Source organism: Copidosoma floridanum, unplaced genomic scaffold, assembly GCF_036245765.1.
Source record: "Copidosoma floridanum isolate Cflo_tuat_1 unplaced genomic scaffold, Cflo_Japanese_pri ptg000019l, whole genome shotgun sequence".
In the NCBI taxonomy this organism is placed as follows: domain Eukaryota; kingdom Metazoa; phylum Arthropoda; class Insecta; order Hymenoptera; family Encyrtidae; genus Copidosoma; species Copidosoma floridanum.
Window position 1 is genome coordinate 7,473,764 of NW_028321896.1, and position 23,422 is coordinate 7,497,185.

Consider the following 23,422-nt stretch of genomic DNA (forward strand, 5'->3'; position numbering starts at 1 on the left):
CCTGCATTAACGTCCAGTTGGCCTCCTTTCCCCGATTCTCACTTATCATTCGGCCACGGCCCGTACAAATACACACTATATAAAAGAGCGACTGTGTACTTCCGAGAGCAGCTCAGCTGTTTGGAGCTCGCGTGCATATATGTGCAAGCGAAATCGGAGGCTCCGGCACATGCATGCATAAATATATATAAATACATGCATATGCACAGTACGGTCTAAAGTATAGCCGCTACCCATACTGCGCATTTGTTTTTTGTTTTTTTTTTTTTTACTTTGTTGTTTTTTTTGGCGCCTGTCCGTGTGCTAATGCGCGAACGGTGCCCCGACACTCGAGCGGTTCTCACGCTTAGGAAGAAGGTCATCGGGGATAATTTGCAGTCGCACGTGGAATTTACTATTCGACTCGCTGGGGCTCTCGGGCGGCTCTGTTGGAAGCTGTATAGGATTTTTTTTCCTCCAACGCGTAACTAATGCACGGTACTGGGATTCGAACTCGTTTGGATTGTATATCTGGAATTGGTAATGGGGAGAGAGCATACTCGGCACATTTTTTCAAATCATTTACGCGGTTCTTCTAATTTGGAAGCGGAAACACAAAGTCACTGTGAGAGTATTGACGATTTTTTTTATTATCTAATTTCTGATGACATTGGATACTCTGTTTTGACATATAAGTTGTATGAAGATATAAAAGATGTTAGTATACTTTATCGAAATTGGAATCCAAACTCATGGGACTCAATGACAGACATTTTCGCTGCTCTGAAATTGATGTTAGTTTTTACCACTGTGGATCGTAGTACTTCCTGAACTTCAGAGTAGTTTAAGGACGAGGTTACATATTTCAAACTAAATGAAGTAAATTTATGAAATCTTGACTATCTGACATGAATAACAAAAACTGTTGTCGGTTTCAAATTTTAAAATTGTTATTGCGTAGAAATTGTTTCGTTGTAAATGAGAAAAATGTTTTGGCAATTTAAAACATTAGTTTTTCTGAAAGTCATGAAAATGTTTTGTCAAATTTGGCCTATTATAAATTTCAACGCGAAAATATAAGAGTTAAAAAAAAACAAATTTTTTTCTAAAACTACATTGTATTGGGCTAAAAGTTACAAAACCGAAAATGTCAATTAATTCTGTCAATATAGTTCACATTGTTATGTATGTAACTGTTTTAAGAATGGTCAAATTGTTGAATCATATTTACTCTCAATAATTTAACGATACTGGAGACCGTATTGGAAAAAAATAGTTAAACGCACTCCAACAGTAATTTTACACTAGTTAAAATAAATGTAAAGTATCCGTTGAAACACAACTACAATGTTATTTATTTAAAAGTCATTTTCTACATGCATAGTCAATACTCATAAAAGTGTAATATGGAAAGTTTTAGAAATAAGGAATATTTTACACTGTGGTGATATCTTTTTAAATATTAATGCTCTACCCAATGCCTCATATATTACCAACTTGAATGTATACCTGCGCATAAAATATTTACTTGATACGCAAAAGAAATGTGAGACACTTGATGATAATAGTTTTAGTCATTTACATCACATTGTGTACATTTTGAAGTTCATATTATGTAGTATAACAGTAACAGTAAATAATCAATTAAAAATTGTAAGTCCTACTCAAAATTATACAAATTAAATAACCGATGTTATGAGAATAACCATGACTTTACATTCAAAACTTATGGTTTATCATCAGTAAAGTTTTTTCGAAAATCTGGGAGTCGTATTTTTGTTTCACTACATTTTGAATCGTAATATTTTATTAGATTTCACAAGATATTTTACATTTGTTCACCAAAAGAGACATGAAAGATGTGATTACATTTAAATTTATTCGAAAAAGCGCCTATTTATCTGTTATTCACCTAATTACAAGTTACAAGGTCAGAATCCCTTAAGCTTTTTTTTTTATTCGTAAATCTGTGCTGCATGATATTATAAAATACTTCTACGACAAGTGACTTGGCCATCAATCACGTCATCCTCGAAGCATCCGAAATATTGAAACCTTGAAATAATCGCGTTAAAACGCTATAAAAAAAGCAATGCGGAGAGATTTCCTTTATTTTCCAAACCCAAGTATAGGTACGCATGACAAGTATAACAAACGCAAAACGTAGGAGGCCCTTCTATACTTGGACTCTGAGAAATATTATGCACCGTTACCCCGCGGCAGTAACGCAAGGCGGGAGGTAGGGAAAAATCCTCGTACGTGGGCCGATTTTCCCGAAAAACAATAAAACGCGCGTGCGGCAAAGCACGGCGAAATTCATCGTATCTTTTCGCCGTATATTCGAGTAATCGCCTCAATAAAAGTCCCCGCCGAGCTAAGAAAAACGAGGAAAGAATCGGTGGGCTGTAAACCTCGACGCACACCCGCGGCGACCGGAGGATTACCCTCTAAGGGAGGGGGAGAAGCTGCTCGTTCCGCGATTTCATTATCCGCACTTGTTGTTGGCTTTACGGTCGCTCGTTCGAAAAATGATTATCATCGTCGTACGGCCCGCGGTTTATATTAAGAAGCAATCGCAAGCTCGGCCGAGCGACGAAGGGGGATGATAAAACCGAAACAAACGTGCCCGCGCTAGAGGAAACAAAAGGAAAAGGGAGGAGAGTGAAAAAAAAAAAAAAAAAAAAAAAATGAAGGAGGTGGGTGATCGCGGGCCCTAACGATTTCCCGTTACATTAGCATCGGCAAGTTTGTGCGGGAATCGCTCCCCGGCCCGTAACATCCTCATTTCCGCGACGGCACGCGATACTCCCCTACACACGTATATACTCCAGCCTCTTGTCCGCGCGTACAACGCGTATTACAGACGGACAGACACGCCCCGACGGCGGTGAGATTGCGATCGATGCCCCCTTCGACTTCCCACCGGGGGATATCGATATACGAATCCGCGCACAAGCGCGCGTGTACGTGCAAAACACTTGTACCCGACAATGTACTGCAAGCTTGTGTGTGTATATGTACATATAGGTGACGCGAGGTATGCCGTGGCAACAGAAGCATCATTTTCATTCATAGCTTGGTGCGAGCAGGGATTCCCTCAATGAGATTCTTGAGCTGTAATCGGCCGCCATCGAGCGTGGGATCAGCCGAACGGAGCTAAGTATACGAGCAATGGTACACATATACTGCGAGAGACTGAGCGAGTGTGCATGCGGGGTCTGGCATGCGGCAGCGGACGTTTTCCATTATCGCATCCTCCGACGTTTCCTCGAGACTGATATTGCGCCATTGCACGAGCTCGTTTGTTTTAGCGGCCGTGAGTGAGAGGCCGGACCGAAGGATTGCGATCAACGTTTACCACCGGGCCTGGTTTTTCAATAACCATTTGCTCCAAGGGGCTCGAATGTCGGAGTGGTTCATGTCGTTGGCGATGAGCGGTCAACTCCGATGAACCACGTTCAAGGGATGGATGATTTTGTTGCTTGGATTGTTTGTCAAGTCGCCAAGTAACATAGGGCGTGTGCGCGTTGATCGCTTAGACAAACAGATGACTGACTGCTCAAATGGGGCGGAGCTGGGTCAACTTGAACATTTTAGTTGTTTTTTTTTTTTTTTTCAGCTTTAATTTGGAAGATGGAGATGGAGGATGAGAAAAAACTTGGTAGATTGAATGGCATTAGATTTAAAAATCTCAGTATACGGTTGGTATAGGGTGCACGTAAAAATCATCAAATGAAGAAGAAAAATCAATGAAAAAAAAAAAATTATAATTAAAAAAAGACGTTTGAAAGTTGTTAAAAATCAATTGTAAATGGGCACAAAAAATAATATTATTAAAACGGAGGCTTGCTTTGAATAATTTATAATCGAAACTGGGAGAAACTAGTTTATTCATAAAAAAATACATAATTAAGAAGGTGCCACGTATTCACGACAAAAATTATCTACGATGAATAGATTAAGGGTATAAATAAAAAATACAGGTAAAAGAATTTTATTAAAAGTAAAAAAAAAAAAAAAAAATTGATACGCCAACAAACTGGTAGAAACTTATTTCGGACATTGAATTTATAAGTAGCAACGACTGTGGGCACTACATGAATGAGTGAACACTGGTTATTTCGAAACTTCAGTAAAAGATTAGATGTTTTTAGGAACGTGAATTCGTGGTGTATAGTGTATCGATCTGTCCTTGACATCCTAGTTTACAATATCAAGTCACAATACAAGGGATTTTGCTGTGTTCTGTTGGCCTAATCCTAGGTCAATACCTCACAATAATGATAATAATATCTAGAATTTTCTGTATTCATATTTGAAAAAGGTCATAAAAAATAAATTCTTTTTTTCAATAAATAGCAGAGTGACCTTTAGTACTTTTGAATCACTGCACATTTTTAGGATCGTATTATACCTCTTTAAATTTTCGCAAACTGAACAAAATAACATTTAATTTGCTTGCATTTAGTATGTTACTGCGGAATATTTTTAAATAAAGATGGTCGCAAAATAAATTGGTAACAGATGTACCAATAGAAAACTAAAACTCGTCTTGATTGGATTTAGTATGAAATAATTGATTATAAATCTCAAAAAAACGAACAGTCACATAAACACCAAAAATTTTGCGGTACAGCGTGGGCAGCTCATAAATTTACCACTATTAAATTGGGAGACACAATACTTACAGGGAGAATAATATAATGACTACAAAATTTATTTAATTCATCGTTTTTATTTGCATTAAAACGTTTTTTATGTCTACATAAATGGCGCAATCTCAAAAAGCTTTCAACACATAAACTACACATTTATTTATTCGGTTGCTCGAAAGATGACTTCTCACATGTCTTGTTAAATTCGTCGATCTTTCAATAAATTTTTTACATTTAATATGATTGTTATTTTTTTTTTTTGCACGCATAAGGTCAGAAACTTTTAAATCTCCAAGCTGCGTAAGAAATATGTAGTTAGCCTCGACTTAAGATAGAAATAGAGAAGAAACGAAGAAAAACACATACGCATAACCTGTAAATTATATCACACTATAACAACTAAAACTAACAAAAAACTTCAGTGCATCTTAGTCAATTAATGCATAACTAATTTAAGAGTCTCTATGCTGTCCATAATCTATTCTAAATATTTTTTTAGTTTTACTTTACCATGCTTTAAAAAATGATTATGGTTAAATCATTGTCTATTAGTAGAGGAGGGGGCGCAGCCCCACTAGTTTATATATATTTCGGTATCTTTCTGTCACTGAAAAAAAACTATATTTTTGAAACTTCGGTTTCATGACTCGGTCTCTATTTTCGGCCTTCATTACTTTGTCCTCACATAAAATTTATACTTTTCATTCTTCATCAATGAGTCTTTACATTTGTAATTAAGGTTCTGTATTTAAATTGTTGTCTTTGTTATTCCGACTCGATGTCTCTGCACAGCTTACATATTATGTACCTTCAAGTTTATCATTCAAAATGAACCTTAAAAAATTTCATTTACTTTCATAAACTTTTGTAGCATGTAGTCATTGTAATAAAATTTTTTTTTAAACTTCCACACAATCTCTACGATTTATTGTTTGATTAGATTCAAGATGACTTCACCTATAAAAGTTAAACAAGACAATAAAAGGCAAAAGACGAAAGCAAATATTACTTTCCAATACTGCGACAAAATTTCGTTGGTGTCGAAAATTTTTATTTTTTTGTCTTCTAGATTTAATACACTGAAGATTTTAGAATTCCACGATTTTTTAACCCACATATCTATAGAGCCCGATTCCTGCAAGCTACGGACTTTTTGTTGAAATTTATCAACGTACGGAGAAGTCTTGACAAACGGAATGTATCTCCACGCACTTAAAAGTTGTTCCTTCACGAGATTTAATTTCCAACCAACAACGTTATCCAAATGTTGAGTAACTAATAACTTTCCTTCTTCGTATTCAACCTCACACCCACCTGGTTTTGTAGACATAATCAACAATCTTATACACCTCATGCGTTCCATCAGTGCATAAAAAGTACTTGATGATTTTATCAAATATTGATGGTCTTTGTTATCAGATCGTCTTAGATAAAATTTTGTTATGTTACTGATCGACAGATCTATCTTTACTGCAATCACACTTTCTAATTTATCAAATTCACGAAACTGTTCATTGTAAAGTTGAAAACTGATTAATGATTCAATTATTTGGGCTGAAAACATAACACCAATGCCAGTCAAGCTTATTAAAAGAAATTTATCGAAAAATTGTCGAAGACTGAATGTTCGAGCATTACCAATAATAAGAATAATTATGTTGTACAGAGACCAAATTTTTTTGTCGAATTTCATAAGTCTTACACCGATTAAAATTAGTAAAATGAACATAATGAGCAAGCACGCAGTTAATAATGAAGCATATGGCACTTTAGTAATGTGCGTACCATACTGTTTAACTAATAATGAACGAACTTCCGGGAATAAAAAAACGTTCTCACAAGATTTAGACTTCCCCCACAAAAAAGCCCACCGAAATGCGAAATCAACCAATGTATAATCATTCATCTTTTTAGACGCATTGACTACTTGCGCTGAAAAATTTAAACTTTCCATTAAAGTTATCATTGTAGCTGTGGCTGGAAAAGATTCTGACACTTTTGAGGTCATCAGTACGTCTGCATTTGAAATAGTTTTTTTATTTAAAGGCAAAGTTTTTTTTGTTGTTCTAATTCGTAACTTGTACTGATAAAAGTTCCTCAACTTGTCGTAAAATAATGTAAATTTAGGAGGAAAAGTGTCTACTGTTAACGAACGGTTAAATGGATTGTATTGGTATACCGTGACTTGGAAGTTTGATATATCAGTAAGTATTTGCTTTGAATTATAATTTTTAAGTTTTATCAACTCAAATAGAACGACGTTTAAGAATCGTTTGGACCAACTGAAATCAAAAAACTCAGTAAAGTTAGTTTTTTTACGATTATTAACTAAAAAAATAGCACACTTGGATCTTGGTGTTTCTCGAGTATAATACACTATAAATTCTATAAATTTCTTGAGTGCACTTATAACATTCGTTCCAACAGAGTTTTCAACAATAAATCCGAATACGGAATTCCTGTGATATTTTCGAAGTAATAATTTTTTAATACTCTTGATCCTAGAATTCCGGCGTTGAACTTTTAATTCTGTCATACTGATAATCGTAGTTGGAATTTGTTTGGACACTTCACTAATAATTTGTGCAGAAGTAGCCGAAAAGAGATCTTTGGAAATGAGAAATATTATTTGTGGAACTACTAAATTTTTTTGCGCATAATTCGCAAAATATTTCGAAACATTCAATACACTATGACTTTGGATACAATCAATCGTAAAAATAAAAAATAAAAAAATTTTTCTTTGGAAATTCATTGTGTCAAGAAAAAGTTATGAAGCCTCTTTACACTCTTGAAATGTAGTCAGTAAAGCTAGGACGTGACTGAGACTAATAGGCAAAATTTTTTTTCTAATCAATGTTAATAAGTCAAACAATTGTAGCTTTAATGTTGAATAATTTAAGGATAAGTAGTTCTGGAGTGATTTTTTTCTCTCAAATTATATATTTATTTAATTTAAAAATGAAACAAGCAATGGCAAATCATAAAACGTTTTGTGAAAATCAAATGGCTTTCGTTTATTATTCAAAATCCATACGCTGAATGATGATTTTACAGGCTACATTCATACCAGTATAATTACAACGTTTGAATGAAAAAATGTTTTTACACCGAGATATTTTTGAACACGATTTCACTGCGAAGTAGTTTTAATTTTACAAATTTAAATATACGACAGCATATAAAATTATCGGTGCAAAGCTTCCTATTTTTTTTTTCATTATTTTTTTTTACTGCTTCGACGTACTTTATTTATAATTTTTTGTTTGAATCATGAAAGTTAACGTTTTTTACAATATACAATATTAATTGCGTTTATCTTAATCTATTCCATCCAATGTTTTAGTTTGAAAATTTTTTCTCTTTAAAAAAAAAAAAAAAAAAAAAAAAAAATGAACGGGAGATAGTTCGAGTGATGCTGAAAATCAGTATAATATTATTAGCATTGAAGTGTTTGCCAATTTACACGGAGCAAAGCTATTAGAGCTCGTGGCTTATAAACTATATCATGTAGGAGTATTTCCCATCAGAGATCTCAAACGGAATTTCGTACCCCACCCTTCTCTCCCCGACTCAGTAACTCCATAATATAGAAGTTATTTAAATGTTTCAATCGATAAAACTTGTTCCGTACTCAGGTATGCTTACATGGAGTGATAACCATTAGTCAAGACGAGGGCGTTTCGTCCGTGTTGCTGAACATCATTTTATTCTTCGCGAAGTTATTTCGCCATGTGTTTGCTCTACACCTTTCAATTAATTCGATGGCGATGCTCAATCTACCCTGGTATTGATTTTGTGGAGAAAAACAATCTGACAAACAAAACGAATACAATTCATGCCAATATCTTTTAATTAAAACTATTCGCCCACTCCGAAGTTTAATTTGATCGTAAAGTCGTTCAGCATCCAATGTCCATGCTTTATTGTGAATAAGCGGATATTACAAGAAGTTAATTTTCATATTAATTACAGACATATGACGATTTTGACTATCTCTCTCTCTCTCTTTGTTTTTGAAGACTTGAAGTCTTTTGTAAAGACTTGATGTCTTTTAATGACTTCAAGCTACAAGTAAGTACTCTTGAAGTCTTGATAAAACGACTGATGTTTTTTTGAGATTTTTAAAGTCTTTAAAAGACTTTGAATAACTTATGAAGCCCTTTTTTTAAAGATTTGAAGTATTTTTTTAATTGATTTCAAGCTATAGCAACTCTTAGTATTTTTGAGACTTTGAATGATATATGAAGTCGTTTTTTTGAAGATTTGAAGTATTTTTTAAAATGATTTCAAGCTATAAGCACTTTTGAAGTCTTAATAAAACGTCTAAAGTGTTTTTAAGATTTTTGAAGTCTTTGAAAGACTTATAAAGTCTTTTTGATGACTTAAAGGGTGCGCAGCCTTTCAGTATTAATATACTAGCGTAAAAATATTTGTTCAGCATCAACAACTTTTTGGAAACAGGTATCACCTCGAAAATGACGTTTTAATTTATCCTCCCCTCATATTAAATAATGCCACAGCAGCTCAACGAATTAGGCACTCACCGGCACCTCACTCAGCACCACGTGTGAAAAGCATATATATAGATGGACATGGCTATGAGAGATCATTGATGGAGCATATTATTCTCTCTCCCTCCGTCATCTCTATTTTTTGCACGTATGTATGCGTGCACGTACATTTAGACGCGACGGAAAAAGAGTCAAGTACAGCAGTCGGGGACATTAGTGTGGGCAGATGGGAGGACATAACATCGGCACCCTTGCCGGTATGCAAATAATTAATGAGCAAGTGAGATACGAATTGAGCAAATGAATATTTGATGGAGGAGAGATGCTTGTAAGTACTATACGTATAATATAAAGCAGCTATGTAAGCACTCGGAGACGTGAACAACGAACCATCGGTGTTAAAGGAAATTGATGCAAAGCTGGGAATGGATTTGGGTTGCTTTTGACAACACGTTTGTTTGGCAAAGGAGGGAAGCGAAGATGAATACTTAATGGCAGCTTGTCGCGTTTATTCAGCCACTTCCTACTCTAATTTCCTATGAATACATAAGGTAAGTTTTTCGTGATCGACGGAGTTGATCAGAACACAGGGAGGCTTAGAGAAGCGGTAGTATCAATCGGCTTATAGGCAATACAAATAAATAGTTTATTGTTCTTAAATAGCATGTTTGTATATTCATCCATTGATACATGTCGTTATTTCATAATTCATAAAATTCAAGTGGTTGTTTCAATTTGCGAGTAAATAAGCGCAAAAAAGGGTGGAACACAAACAAAAACAAAATGCTTGATCGAAGCGTAAGTGCTACGTGCATCATCACACTTACTCGTGATGCGTAGCATTTGTTTTATAGTATCTTATCAAGGCTGGCGGGGAAAAAAAGTTTGAATGCCAGTATGATGTACTTACGATGTCGCGCGTCCTTGTTATAAGCGGTGCAGGATCATATCCTCAGCTATTAGCGAGTAGGATCATGATGAGCTATTAGTCTGTCTTTATAACACGGGATACGCTTGGCTATGCAATGATGGAAAAACGGTGTACATCAAAATTTACCATTCAAACATAAAAAATATCTCTAACTGGAAAAAAATGGATTTTACTATACCTTAGTCATTGTTATTGTTTCGGAGCAAAGTGTTGCAATACCGCTGCATCCCATTGATTACTTTTCAGTCTTTTGCACACACAGTTACGACATCTCCTGTGTGTCTGGTAGTGTATAACACGTGGGTCGTTCTACAAAAACCGGCATAGTCCAAAGGCCGGAATGGACAAACACTTAAAATGGATTTTTTATTTTTCTAATATTTTTTTCGTATTGTCCGTGACCCGAGCCGTGACTAAAATAAACTAAAACTTTTTGGGCCCTGCTGGATCTGCACGAAAAAAATTTTTACCACGACTTGTTTGTTTCAGACCTTGTACCTACTCTTGGAAAAAATAGGAGCATTACGGGCTCTTGTAAGATCTTGTTATAATCAAGGTAACGGCGCTCTCCATAAAAATTTGCCACTGCACTTATATCATATGCAAAACAGCTTATTTTAACCCACTTTCTTCTGAGTCGATAATCCAAATCTTCGTAAAGTTACATGAAATTCCATAGGGTTACGGGCTGTCAGTTTTTATTTTAGGGAGATTGAATTTACAAATTCTTGAAGCACTGGTTTGTTGGGATGGAAAAATCGGGAAAAAATCCCTGCAAAATTGTCGAGCTCCATAGAATACAAAACGTTCGAATTGGAGTCCCCAAATTTAGTTGTGTGCATTTGCGAGAGCATTTTCTGAGAGAATATTACATTCGTCAGATGTTGGTTCCGCAATTTGAACACCAACCAAGTCTTGGATACAATTTTTTTAATTTCTCTAAAATGCGTCAAAATGTTGTTTGCGTTTGCAACTTTAAGATTTCATGCCGTAGAAAAATTATAAACTCCGTATTTTGCTTCTAGGCATCGTCAAAATTGTAAATTTTTAAGTGAGACACAAGCCCGTAACGCTACTTTGGTCCCTTTTTTGCATCTAAAACTAAAGCAATACTTTTTTTTATGGTGTGCATTCCATTGCACCTTCAACAAAAAGCATCCCTTGATTATTTAAAAAAGTTTCCAGATCGATATCTCCTTGCACGACATTGTAATCGAGTGGTACATGACTTGGACCCTTTTTGGTAGAACGACCCATGTACACCCGCATATGGATTTGCACACAAGCCCAAGCAGGTATACAAACGAGGTCGACGTACCGAGCGGTAGTATTACGTGAACGTGCTTGAAGCTATTTCTCTTTCTCGGTTGTGCGCGTTCACGGGCAAGGTTGCCACATTTCAAGGATAAAGCAAAATCGAGCCAAAAGAGAAAGTAAGTGATTACTAGTAAGCAAGCGAGGAACTTCGAACCCCTGTTACTACTGCTGCCACCACTATTGGGTGTGTGTATCAACTTTAAAGGATTGTTTGATGAAAAAAAAAAAAACAACTTTTATTTCAATGAAATGGATAAAAGTAATTTATCCAAAGCATTCTCCAGCTCGGTCCAGTCCACAAAAACTTCCCACATTTTGGGCCCAAAAACAAGTCAAGCCAGTTTTTGATGCCTCCTACTGATACGAACCATATTCCAGAAAGGGAATTCTGCATGGATCGAAACAAATGGTCATAGGACGGTGCAGGATCTGGACTATATGGATGACAATTGGTCGTGCCTAGTCTCCCAATCCAGCCGTTTTTTGCCTATTGCTTGGTCTAAACACATCAACTGTTGTCAGTAAAGAGGTCCATCGATTGTATGATTACTTCTCAGCAGCTTACAATAGATCACTATTTTCTGACCTTACCAAATGCACGTCATTACTTGGGCAGAATGGATATTTTTTTTAGCGATTAAGCAGCATTTCGGATGTGAGCTGCCATTCGATGTTTCTCGACAACTTGACAGGTATCAAAATTCCTTGCTTTTGAATGATTTCCAATGCCTTCAACCATCTGGCAATTATTGCTTGTTCAACATTGAATGATTCTGCAAGTTCTTCTTGCGTTTGACACGAATCCTGATCAAGTATTGTTTCTAATTATTCATCTTCAAACTTTTTGGCTGTCCTAGACATTCTTCGTCTACCGTGTCAAAATTAACACTTTTATAGCGACGTAAGCTGTACTTATAGGTCAAAATCGATGGAGTATGATTACCAATAGTAACCAATGACTTTCGGCTGAATTATCCTTCGAATTGGAAAAGTACAGTAAAACTCCCCGCATATACTCTTCAGTTTTGACACGTACTTTGACATATTTTCAGATAAAAAAAACACACACATGACAAATGGATACATAATACATTCTGAAGCCAGATGACGTAGTTACAGTATTGTGGGATACCTATAGTATTAGTAGAGATATCTCTTATAAATCCTTCAAAATTAATACAAACATCCAATACTACTTAAACTACTATTATTGTCATATATGTTAGTACCCGCCATACACGTATATAATATATTTATGTACTTGCTTGCGCTCAGATGGAGTCACAGGTATAAGCCTCATGTAGCGTGTGGGAGTAGCTTCTGGACTCAAGAGATAACTACATCATGTATACGTATTGAATTTTCGTATGAGAAACACGAGCACTGATGGGAAAGCTACTTGAATATAATGGCTGTGGTTTACCGAAGAACACCGACAGATTACGCAATATGCACCAGATTATGCGTGATTGTGTTTTGCTTTTCATTAGGAAAGCTCTCAACCCTAGAAAAACCTTTATTTTACATCAATAATAAAAATGCTACCAGGGACCTAATGAAAACAAAATAATGTATTATCAGTTTCTGCGTAAATAACATTTTGTTTGCAAAATTTTTCATACAACATATTTGAACAGTACAATTCTTTAAACAAATTATTTTAATGATAAACTATTTAGCTACTTTTTATTTATTATTAATTTTTAGGAATTAGTTTTTTCCATAGGAAAGTAATTAGTGTAATAAATAAACGAAGGAATTTTGGTGAGTAAATATTAGTAAATTTGACAAAATGTACGAAAAAAGCATTCCTACAAAGATTCTTGTCAACTCTTTTAAATTTATCTTCATGAAAAACAGACGCTTTCATGATAAAATTTTTGATAAGAGTAAAATACAGTTTTTAGTAAATATAAATAATTGATAACAAACATTTGATGCATTTTTCAAGGGTTGCCATGTATAAATATGCTGCGAGGAGAAAAAGTTTTTTCCTAACAACCAAAGAACTTATCGTCATCTCATTGTTATTCAATTTTAGCAAGATCACTCAGTAATTCTTTCAAATTAAAACTTTGTCCAGTTACATAGATTCCTTAGGGGTCTAATGCTATTGTTATTGATATTGCTAGTGATATGGTGATGCTGCGAAAGAGATATAGAAAGAACTTGGTGAATGCTCTCCTCGCTTTATCAGAGACCAGACAGCAAGTTACTGTCACTGTTTTCTACCGCCCTCTCGACGGAAGATGCTCTATTAGGTTTCGTCAAGTGCATATAACGCATCGTCACTTCCTTTTCTGTTGTACAAATGGCACTTTGCTTACTTTACTATTACGGCCTGATACAAAAATGTTGTAGTCGGAATCGAAAATAGTTAGACCTGGTGTACTTTCTTTACACAGGGAGGGCATGCAAATTTTGCTTCGATTAAACTGCAGGTTTGAAATGAAGCTTGCATTCAGGCATTACTAATAGTAATCATACGATGCAACTGAGATAATAACAAAGTGAAAGTATTCTTACGTTGAAACGATGTTTTAACAATCTAAATATTAACGATTATTCGATTATTTTTATATAGTAATGCTGTACGACACTGATAAGTGATAGAAATAATTTAATTCAGAAAAAACAACAACTGGCGTCATACTAGAAACTTTTGCAAAACTGTAGAAAAATATGATCAGAGAAAACCTATTCTATTCTAAATGAATAAATAATATTTTTTAAAAGTTATCTTTTACTGAAGGACCATGTCGGACTTTGGGCAGAGGCATAACTCAACGAGCCGTGTGATGTTTGACTCTTAGTATGATGGAATTAGCTGAAAATCTTATCAATAGTAGGAAAACTTATATTAGGATGGAAAAAATTTAAACACTAGTTTTCCAACATCGTACTGAACTGAAGTACTTTTTAACAGGTAACAATGCCAGACAAAGCCCCAAAAAAAATATTAAAAATGGCCGAAACAGATTTTTTGCGTCTAGAAAAAATCAAAGAATCATACAATAAAAAGGATTGTATGAAAAAAATCGCGTAATTTAAAGACGAAAAAATGAACTGCGTTTAACCCAAATCACCTAAGCAGTTTTTTCGCAAATAGCAAAAAATCGATCTTCTGGCCATCTTTTTTAAATTCATAACTTTTGCAAAAATTCATAATTGTTGCAATAAATATTAAGAACTATAATTTAGAAACAAAATAGGTGTTTCCGCTGAGAAAACCAAAAAAGGTCCTCTCGAAAAACGGTTCTAAAACAATTATCAGCCAATATATAGGGCCATTTTTTAAACTCAATTAACCTCTTTCATCGTAAAAGTAATTACAAGTGATAGCAGCTACCAATTATGATAGCAGGATCACCGACATTACATATCGGGAACCGCAAGCATTTATAATAAATGTATCAAAGAGGTCATACATCTAGTTATATGACATTCATTGTATAAAACGTATCATTGCAGTAGTCATTGCATGCGATAAATGTGTAAATAATTGAAAATGATAAATGTTTACCTTTGAATTTGCATCGAGTTTAAATGCAGTTTGTTTACACAAACATTAGACTATTATGTATCCTACTACAATATTGTTTTGTTCCGTATTCGGTTCAAGCTACACTTATTGTGGAACGAACGATAGATTTCGAACGCGCCCTAACAGAGTTGTTTTCAAAATTGAAAATAAATAGCCGTACTTTAACGCATTAAAATTCATTATTTAACGTTCGATAAATCACATTATATATCTGTAAGTAACGTAGAAATTTTATTTCATTCTTTTTTCTATTTTAAACTGCCATTAAATACCAGGTGCATAAAAAGTCGAGTAAGTTTCATGCAATTTAGAGAAGAGAAAAGGTATTAAAAAAAATGGAAGTTTTAATACAGCATTCAGAGTGTAACGGTAAATGAGTGTATGCAACAATAAATTCAGATATTATTTTCGAGAACAAAATACAAGATGAATTTACAAGAGTTAATCTTATACTCGACAGCGTAAAACGTTTAAAATTTTACAAAATTAATTTAATAAGCAGGAAAAATCCTCGACGGATAGTTGAAAACGTGCAAACGAGCATAACAATTAGCACGTCAATGAACTCGAGGGTGCAAGAGAGCTGTGCGGCACAGGTGTGTGCACACGCGCGTACAATTTAACGATTCACCCGGGGGATCGAGGAATGCGCTAAAGGCACTCGGTCGCTCGAATGTCGACGACTGTAAGGCTCCAGTCGAGTCGTGTCGCTCATGCATAGTTCCATGACATTCGACCGGACACGCTCCGCACTCTCGGCCAGAGCAATAGAAAAAGGAATGAAAACACCCTTGCAGGCACCTCTTCCAAGAAATGCTCGCGAAAACCGCACATCAGCTACTGTTTTTTTTTTTTTCTTTTCTTTTCTTTTACTTTCTTTTATTACTTTTCTCGCCTAGGCAAGACTACGTGCATGCATTGACCACAAGACTTTGATTTTTTTTTTCTCTCGAAAAGTACTTTGCTGCAGCCATAGGCTGTTATTTTGAGATAAAATGACGGATTCGGTTGTTCAAGTCTCATTTTTACTGAAGCTCATCATCATATTTTTTCTAAAACAGTAATGAGTCGAAAAAACTTACCCTATTCTCGTTATCAACTTTCCATGTACGTGCAAATACGAGGTAACGAATCGCTTATTTAGCTGAAAAAAAAAAAAAAAGTATTTCTCATTACTTTTTGGAAAAAATTTGTTAAATTTATGCAAAATTAGATAAATATGAGAAAAATAAGCAAATATTTAATCATTAAAATGATGTAACTTTTTCTTCGCTGTACAGTAAAAAAAAAAAAAAAAAAATAAGTGAAAAATAAAAACAAAATACACATAAGCGCAAAATTTATGAATCTCCAATACCTCCACGCTTGTCAGCCGCGCAAGATCCTCTATGTCACTATCCAATCTCGAATCGGTCGCTGTCGTGGCTGACGTAGTGCGCCTCATTCTCTTTCCACCAGGATGGATCCAAATCTCCCTCCTGAGGCCACCACCTGCAAGATTGGCTCCTTCTTTTTCCATCATCCGAGCCCTTTCCTTCAACTCTCGTTCTTCCTTACGCTTGCGTTCCATTGATTCGTACTGTTTTGCGACAAATGCGACATTTTTTTTTTTTTTTTTAATTTTTTTTTATTGTACAAGTGTTCGTGCATACTAAATTCTATTAGCTACATGTTGCGTGCACAGTGTGTACAAAACGACAATCAAGAGTGTACGTTTTGCATTGTGTATGTGTACGCTCGTACACCCATGTGTTGTGTTGCACTAAAAATACATTAACCACATGGAATATGGTGTCGATTTTGAGAAAAAAATAAACGCAATTAACAACAGAGTAACTATACGTGAATTGTTGTAACGATTTTTGGAAATTAAGTAACTTCAAGCAGTCAATCCGATGGGCAAATTATTAACGGGGGTATAATAATTTTTACAGAGTATTACTCATAATTGCAAGTTTTGTCAGCTGCCATGTGCCATAATGATTTTTTTTTTTTTTTTTTTTTTGAATAAACAAACTTATAGTACTCGGAATTTGTGCAGGAAATAAAAATAAGCATTTTATTTACGGTAGAGAGTGAGAAATTCTAAACAGCCATTCCTTAATAATAAACTAATAACTGATACCCATTACAAGATATACATTATACCTAGTTATAAACAAAAAATACTGCCAAGTATTGATTATTTTGAGAACTTGTGTGAGGTGAAAAAATGTCGTTATAGTTAATGTACTTTGGGGTGCAGAAACGGAGAGCAATTAAATTACGCATGAAATACCAAAGCGAAAATTAAAATAATTTAATATTGTCTAAGTGTAGCAAAATAGATGAAGTCTACTAAAACCGAAAATAGTTTCTATGGCTATGAGGATTGGTGAATTGGTGAAAGAATTCACATCAAGTACTAAACTTTACTTACATAATGTAGATACTGGCAGCGACACGAAATCAAAATATTATGTTAAAAGATTTTATTTTTTACTGACAACAGATACTTATTCTTATTTGCGACCTTAAATCATTACCCACCTTTTTTCGGTTCTCATCGAACATGGCAATCAAACTTTCACGAGCAGAATGGACGGGGCTAGAAGCCATGAGAGACCGCATGTAATAGTAAACGGCGTCTAGTTTTCTTCTCTGTAACGTTGTTAGCAAGTGGATGTATTATTTTTATTGATATGAACGTATATTTGAAGTGAAACTCGTACGATTTACTCACGGCATAAAACGCTAGTAAGGCTAATTGATTGTAAGGTCTCCCGTTTTTGGGGTTGATTTGTTGTGCTTTCAGATACCATCTTGAAAATAAATTTAAATAAAGTTTACACGTTTTACTTGATAATTGAGCTAAAAGTTTAACACTTACTGTCTCGACTTGCCATAATTGGACGACTCATTTGCTAGATCTTTGTATCTTGCCAAGTCACCCAAAATTAATAATATTCTTTGAGCACTGTTCAATGCCAAGCCTAACACACCAAGACCCTTTGGCGGTATGGACGACGTTAAAAACGCATCAAGTTTGAAATTGTATGTGCCCTCCAAAACGGTGAGTAAATTTGTGAAATACGCCGTTCCTTCATCGACTATTCTCAATAAGAGTTTCTTGTATTGCTCTAGAAGCTCAGCACTTTCATTTGAAACTGGTTTTCTCAATATTTCTATGATATTATAAAATATAATTTTCCATATATGCTGTTCTACATTTTCAGCAGCACAGAATTTAAGATCAGTGATAAGAAGGTCTTGCAAACTCTTTTGGTAAAAATTCCTAATATGTATAATCTTATCCCAACTAGTAACTACATTGCTAGTACTAATAATACACTGTAATTCTAAATCAGCACGCCTAATATCCAATAATAAGTGAGGATTTTTAGCTGACCGAAAACTGAAAAAAAAGTTGATCATTTGTAAAAATATTTAATTGTGGATAAAGCTATTGACAAATAATTTAATATTTACCTATCAGTGTATGGATCATACCACGCTGGTCTTACACCACCAAACTGATCTGACATTTTCAATAGGGATGTACTATCTAGGGCACTCTGATAACCAGTATATGTGATTTGTTGTATTCCATATGGTGGTTGGTATCCTTGGACGGGAAAATCATTATCTCTGCAAAAGAGTATTCAAATATTCTTCTCAATTAAAATGTTTTCAAAAAAAGAGGATTCAACACTCTGAATAAGCTTTGCGTCACCTGTACTGAGGACCAACTCTATTTCCTGTCGAAGTCACTACAATAGGTTTGTTGGGATTATTGGGATCGAAAAGCGTTTTTTTCTGTTGTTGCGTTATATGCTGCGGTCTTGAAGGTACATTGGACGACGATTGAATTGGATCAGGCAAAACAAGAACACCTGGTGGTTGAGCATTTGTGTGAGTAGTAGGCGATAGTCGATGAAGCGAACTAGGACCGGAATTTGTTGCTGATGTGGAATGTGACAATGGGGTACGTCGGCCATCGTCCGACTCGCAAATTGACGTTCGACCACTCCTCCAATTTTCAATGCCGTCTACATTTTGAGATAACCTGCGTCGAATGATAATTTTTGAGAAATATTTTCAACGTCCGAAAAAAAATGGTTTAAAAAAGTAAAAAATAATAGAAAAATACCTGTTTTTAAAGAAATCGTCTTGGCCACGACCGCGGAAGTTTCTGTCTTTACTGGTTTCTCGACTACGATGACCACGTCGTCTACCCTCAAACCTTTTATTGACACTATTCAAACTGTTTCTCTGATTGTTATTGAAATTATCATTTTCTCGATTTTGATGATTAATTTGTCGTTCTTTGCTTATCTCTTCTATTTTATCTTTACTCCTAAAAATGTCGTTCAAACAAGTCATTATTATTATATCTTTTTCGCTCTCCATTAAACAAGTATCAAATAACCATTAATAATCAACTTAATTGTTATAAAATAAAATATACACACTTGTCTCCACCTCCTCGCTTATTTTTTTTCTTTTTCGAACTTCGTTTTTTGGTTGATGAAGGATTCGTGGGCGCATTCACATTGTCACGTAAACTCATTACTGAAGAACTACGACTCATTTGCTCCGCTTCTAGCCTTTCACTCAACTCTACTTCTTCATACCAATCCTAATAAATGTAATAAGATGATGAGCATACAACAACATTCATTATACCACACAAAAAACACGTACCAAAACTTCAGACTTATCGTTAGGCACGGGACTACAAGATTCACTTTTTGGTGGACTACTTGTAGGTTGTGAAGGTTTCACTTTATCTTGCACAGCATAAAAATTATTTGAATTATCATTAGCCTTGTACCTGACACGAATAAATTTAAAATTATAAAATGTTCAAGTCGGGAATGACAAAAAAAAATGAAACATAAAAATTATTACATTTGATGAGAAGGACGTTGTGAACTACACAAAGACATCGATTCTCGCTTATGGCTATCAACAGGTGATTGACATCTGTTGACAATAGGACGATATGATCCCGGTGAAGTAGCAGGTGGAGGCATTAGTACACTGTCAACACGGTTTAAACTTTCCATACTTGTATGCATTGTGTTATTGCTGCCACGTCGGTCGTATGTCCTAGAATGGTAACAGACATTTTTTGTTAAATAACTTTTGTTGAATCATATTTTGAAAAACTTGTTATACCTATTGTACTCTCGGTTAGGTGTTTGAGATCTTGAACTCGGTACAGAAAACTGATCCGGAGTAAGGGGTCTAAAATTTGGGGGTATTTCAGACTCTTCCGTTACTAATCTGCCTCTGCCTCGCCCCCTACTTCTGGCTGGTATAGTATTAGACCAATTTGATTGAGGTGGCGGAGGACCAGGCGGCGGTAGACTTTGCATGGTTTGTGAATGTTGAATTGGTGGATAGGATGGAGCTGAGCTCTGTAAAATGAGAAATTTTCATCAGTTCCCCAATTTGATGAAAAATCACGTCTTGGCTTATTGAATACATAAATTATATCTAACAAAATATATTAAATTTAATGGTATTGCAATAAGCAAAATTGAGACTCAAAAATATTTGATGACATCATAGGTAAAAACATTGATCATATGATAGATGTGTCTTAAAACACTACAACTACAATTTGATATCTTAAACTTATTATTCAACTCATAACAAAACATGCAAGTATGCAAAAATGTATCAGGTTGATCACAGTTATATTTTTTACATAATATATCTCGTTATTTGAAGTTCTACTCACTTTTATTGTTACAGAATTACCATCCCAAGATTCTTCTGGGTGAATGTTTTGTGGTGGAATTATCCCCCTTTCTTGCAGGTATTTATTGCGAAGACGAGGTGGCAAGTTCTCGAATTTCTGTACAGAATTATAATTATCTTTGCCACCCCGTTTTCCAGAAGGGGGTTTACCTTGAAATTTGTCGGAATATGCAAAAGATTCTAAGCTGCGCAAGTCTCGAGATCGATTAGAATCATTAGAATTCCTCGGTATATAAAGCGGCTCTGAACACTAGAAAAACAAAATGTCTTGAATATGAATTACTAACTATAATTTTTCTATTCAACATACCTGTCTCATTTCGTGAGAACGATCCCTACTACGGTTACCAAAATTTCTGTTAGATGCAGGTGATTCTGCTCTCCTCCGATCGTCACTTTCTAGAGTGTTACGATTTCTCCTATTTGACAAGTAACGCTTTGAATGATCATCTCTACCACGACCACCATTATCATTATGACTTCCACCATAATTATTAGGAACATTTCTACTTAGATAACTATCATTCCGCTGGTTACTACGATTTGATTGAGTGTCCCAATCTCTACTATTTGATTTATCTCTATCCCTATCCTTATCCCAACTATTTTGCTGTGAAGATCTGAAAAAAATTAGACATTCAATTAATTACGTGATGAAAATGCGTTTGTCTTGTAGAAAACATTTTAACATTGTTTAATTGTTTACTGATTGAAATTAAATTTTAGTACCTGAAATTGAGTTAATTGATTGTAAAAAATTTTCATTTCACACAACGCAAAAAATTTGTTTGGTAGTGAAAGTGATGAACAAATTAACATTTAACTCATTAGCTACTGAAAGGCAATGTTAATTCCATCTATAAATTATGAGTACCAAACTTCAGAAAACATTTATACTTGACTCAATCTAAATAAAACTTTTCAAAAATTTGACAGTTAATAAAATGAATTCTTTTAGTACCGTTATTTTTGATAAATAATTTATACAATACTTGCAGTGATAATGTTACTGTAATATATACTGAATACTAAATGTCAAAGGAAAAATCACAAACAAACCACAAATAGCACTGTCATCAAGACAAAAATAAAAAATAAATAATCTAGACAAATTTGGCTTATCTACTTGTTTGAACAAAACTTTTGCAGCCTACCTGTTTGATGTATCCTGCTCTGCCATAGCTTCCTTGACTTTTTTTGGTACATATACTTCCTTTTCAGGCTTCTTGCTCTTTCTCTTAGGATCATGGATCCCGGCATGATTGTTCTTAGTGCCACTCTGACTGTGATTGTCATTGTGATTCGCGTAACTAAGTTGAACTTCCTTTAATTTTTCACTAATGCTGTTGATCTCCTGAGACCTGGAGCTGTTCTGATGGGACTGACTGCTGCCAATGCCACTGCCGCTCGGTGGCATAAATTGCGTCTGCTTCAGGCGATCCTGCACGGACGACCCCTTGTACCGATCCTGCGAGTTGTTTTCGTTGTCGTACTCATCAACCCTGTCAGATTTCCGGAGTGGCCCGCTTCCCGGCCTATAGAGCGGCCTCGCGGGTGCCTTGCCTCCTCCACCACCGCCTCGCATTACAGCTAGCCTGTCCTTCTCGTCTTTGGAGTAATCCTCTGAATGGTTATCTAAAAAAGCGTAATAATTACATTAATTCACAACCACCGCTACCTACATCCTCTAAAATTGCAAGTGCAAAACAACTACTTTAACGCGCGCCCGAGTGCCACACAAAGATAGAAAGGAAGAGTGGTGTGTCTCTGTTGTTGTTTCCAAACAAACAAAAATAAAAAGCATTTCGTTTGAAAACAAACGAGAATGCAACAACCACAGCAAAAGAACCAGGCGATTTGCTTGATAGTTATTCACCTCCTTGTGCAGTTTTTGCACTGGTGGAGCAAGAGTATGAAGATTTTTTGAAATAAGTATACGTTGTAGAGTTTCAAGAGTAAAAAGTTTACGTGCTCCGCAACTCTTTTATCAGTGAAAACAAAAACACAAACACACGCACACCAGTGTCTTTTTAATCACAACAGCCTCGAGAGGAGGGGGCGGTTGTGGCCCCGGTACCCTTGACAGTGCAGCCGAGACAAAAAAATGGTAATTAAAAAAGTACCCAGCCAGCCAGGGGTTACGCAAGTCCAGGATTCGCGGAGCGGATGAGCTGCGAGAGGGCAAACAAGGGATGATAATGATGAAGATAATTGCCCCCTTAATCCTTACTGGTGATCGACAGCAGATTACTCGTGACCGGTCTATTTTTGGTAACCGGTGTCGCACTCGGGCACGGGGTCAAAAGGCGCGAGAGAAAAAGAGCGAGCGACAAAGAAAATACAGGGAAAAAGAGTTCTCTCGTCGGGCTCCCGCTCTTTGAGGTTATCTTTGTGGAATATTGTTAGTCGGACGATGCCGTCGAGGAGGTAACAGGCGACCGCGAGCTAGATTGGTCCAGGAAGAGGGACACTCTTTTTTAACGGCTTACCAATCTCTGCCCGGCTCAATCAGGGCCCAAAAGTTGCGGTAAACGTATTACACTTTTTTAACTTTCGGCCGCGCATATATATATATATATACAAAAGTGTACGGAGATAATTTTGTCGCTACTTGTGAACTTGTCGCAGTTCGCAACTTCTGTTCACAGTCGGTGTTTGCGTGATGTGTACAGATATATAATACAGACGCTGTTGTAAACTTGCTCTCTTTATTTTATACTGTACCAACTAACAT

General features: G+C 35.5%; 1 protein-coding gene across 1 annotated transcript in view; it reads right to left on the bottom strand.

The window, feature by feature from the left end:
* Positions 1-23,422, bottom strand: part of LOC106637693 (Smg6 nonsense mediated mRNA decay factor) — a 170,880-nt gene extending 147,458 nt beyond the window's left edge. The window contains exons 1-17 of the mRNA XM_089592533.1: positions 23,408-23,422; positions 22,919-23,063; positions 21,843-22,323; positions 20,999-21,308; positions 20,669-20,938; positions 20,101-20,342; positions 19,831-20,031; positions 19,624-19,753; positions 19,392-19,558; positions 19,070-19,276; positions 18,653-18,985; positions 18,409-18,567; positions 17,810-18,334; positions 17,663-17,741; positions 17,470-17,580; positions 16,298-16,519; positions 16,023-16,084 (exon numbers count right to left, since the gene is read on the bottom strand). Coding sequence (XP_089448659.1) covers positions 16,023-16,084; positions 16,298-16,519; positions 17,470-17,580; positions 17,663-17,741; positions 17,810-18,334; positions 18,409-18,567; positions 18,653-18,985; positions 19,070-19,276; positions 19,392-19,558; positions 19,624-19,753; positions 19,831-20,031; positions 20,101-20,342; positions 20,669-20,938; positions 20,999-21,308; positions 21,843-22,323; positions 22,919-23,063; positions 23,408-23,422 — 3,659 coding nt within the window. The remainder of the gene's footprint in view (positions 1-16,022; positions 16,085-16,297; positions 16,520-17,469; positions 17,581-17,662; positions 17,742-17,809; positions 18,335-18,408; positions 18,568-18,652; positions 18,986-19,069; positions 19,277-19,391; positions 19,559-19,623; positions 19,754-19,830; positions 20,032-20,100; positions 20,343-20,668; positions 20,939-20,998; positions 21,309-21,842; positions 22,324-22,918; positions 23,064-23,407) is intronic.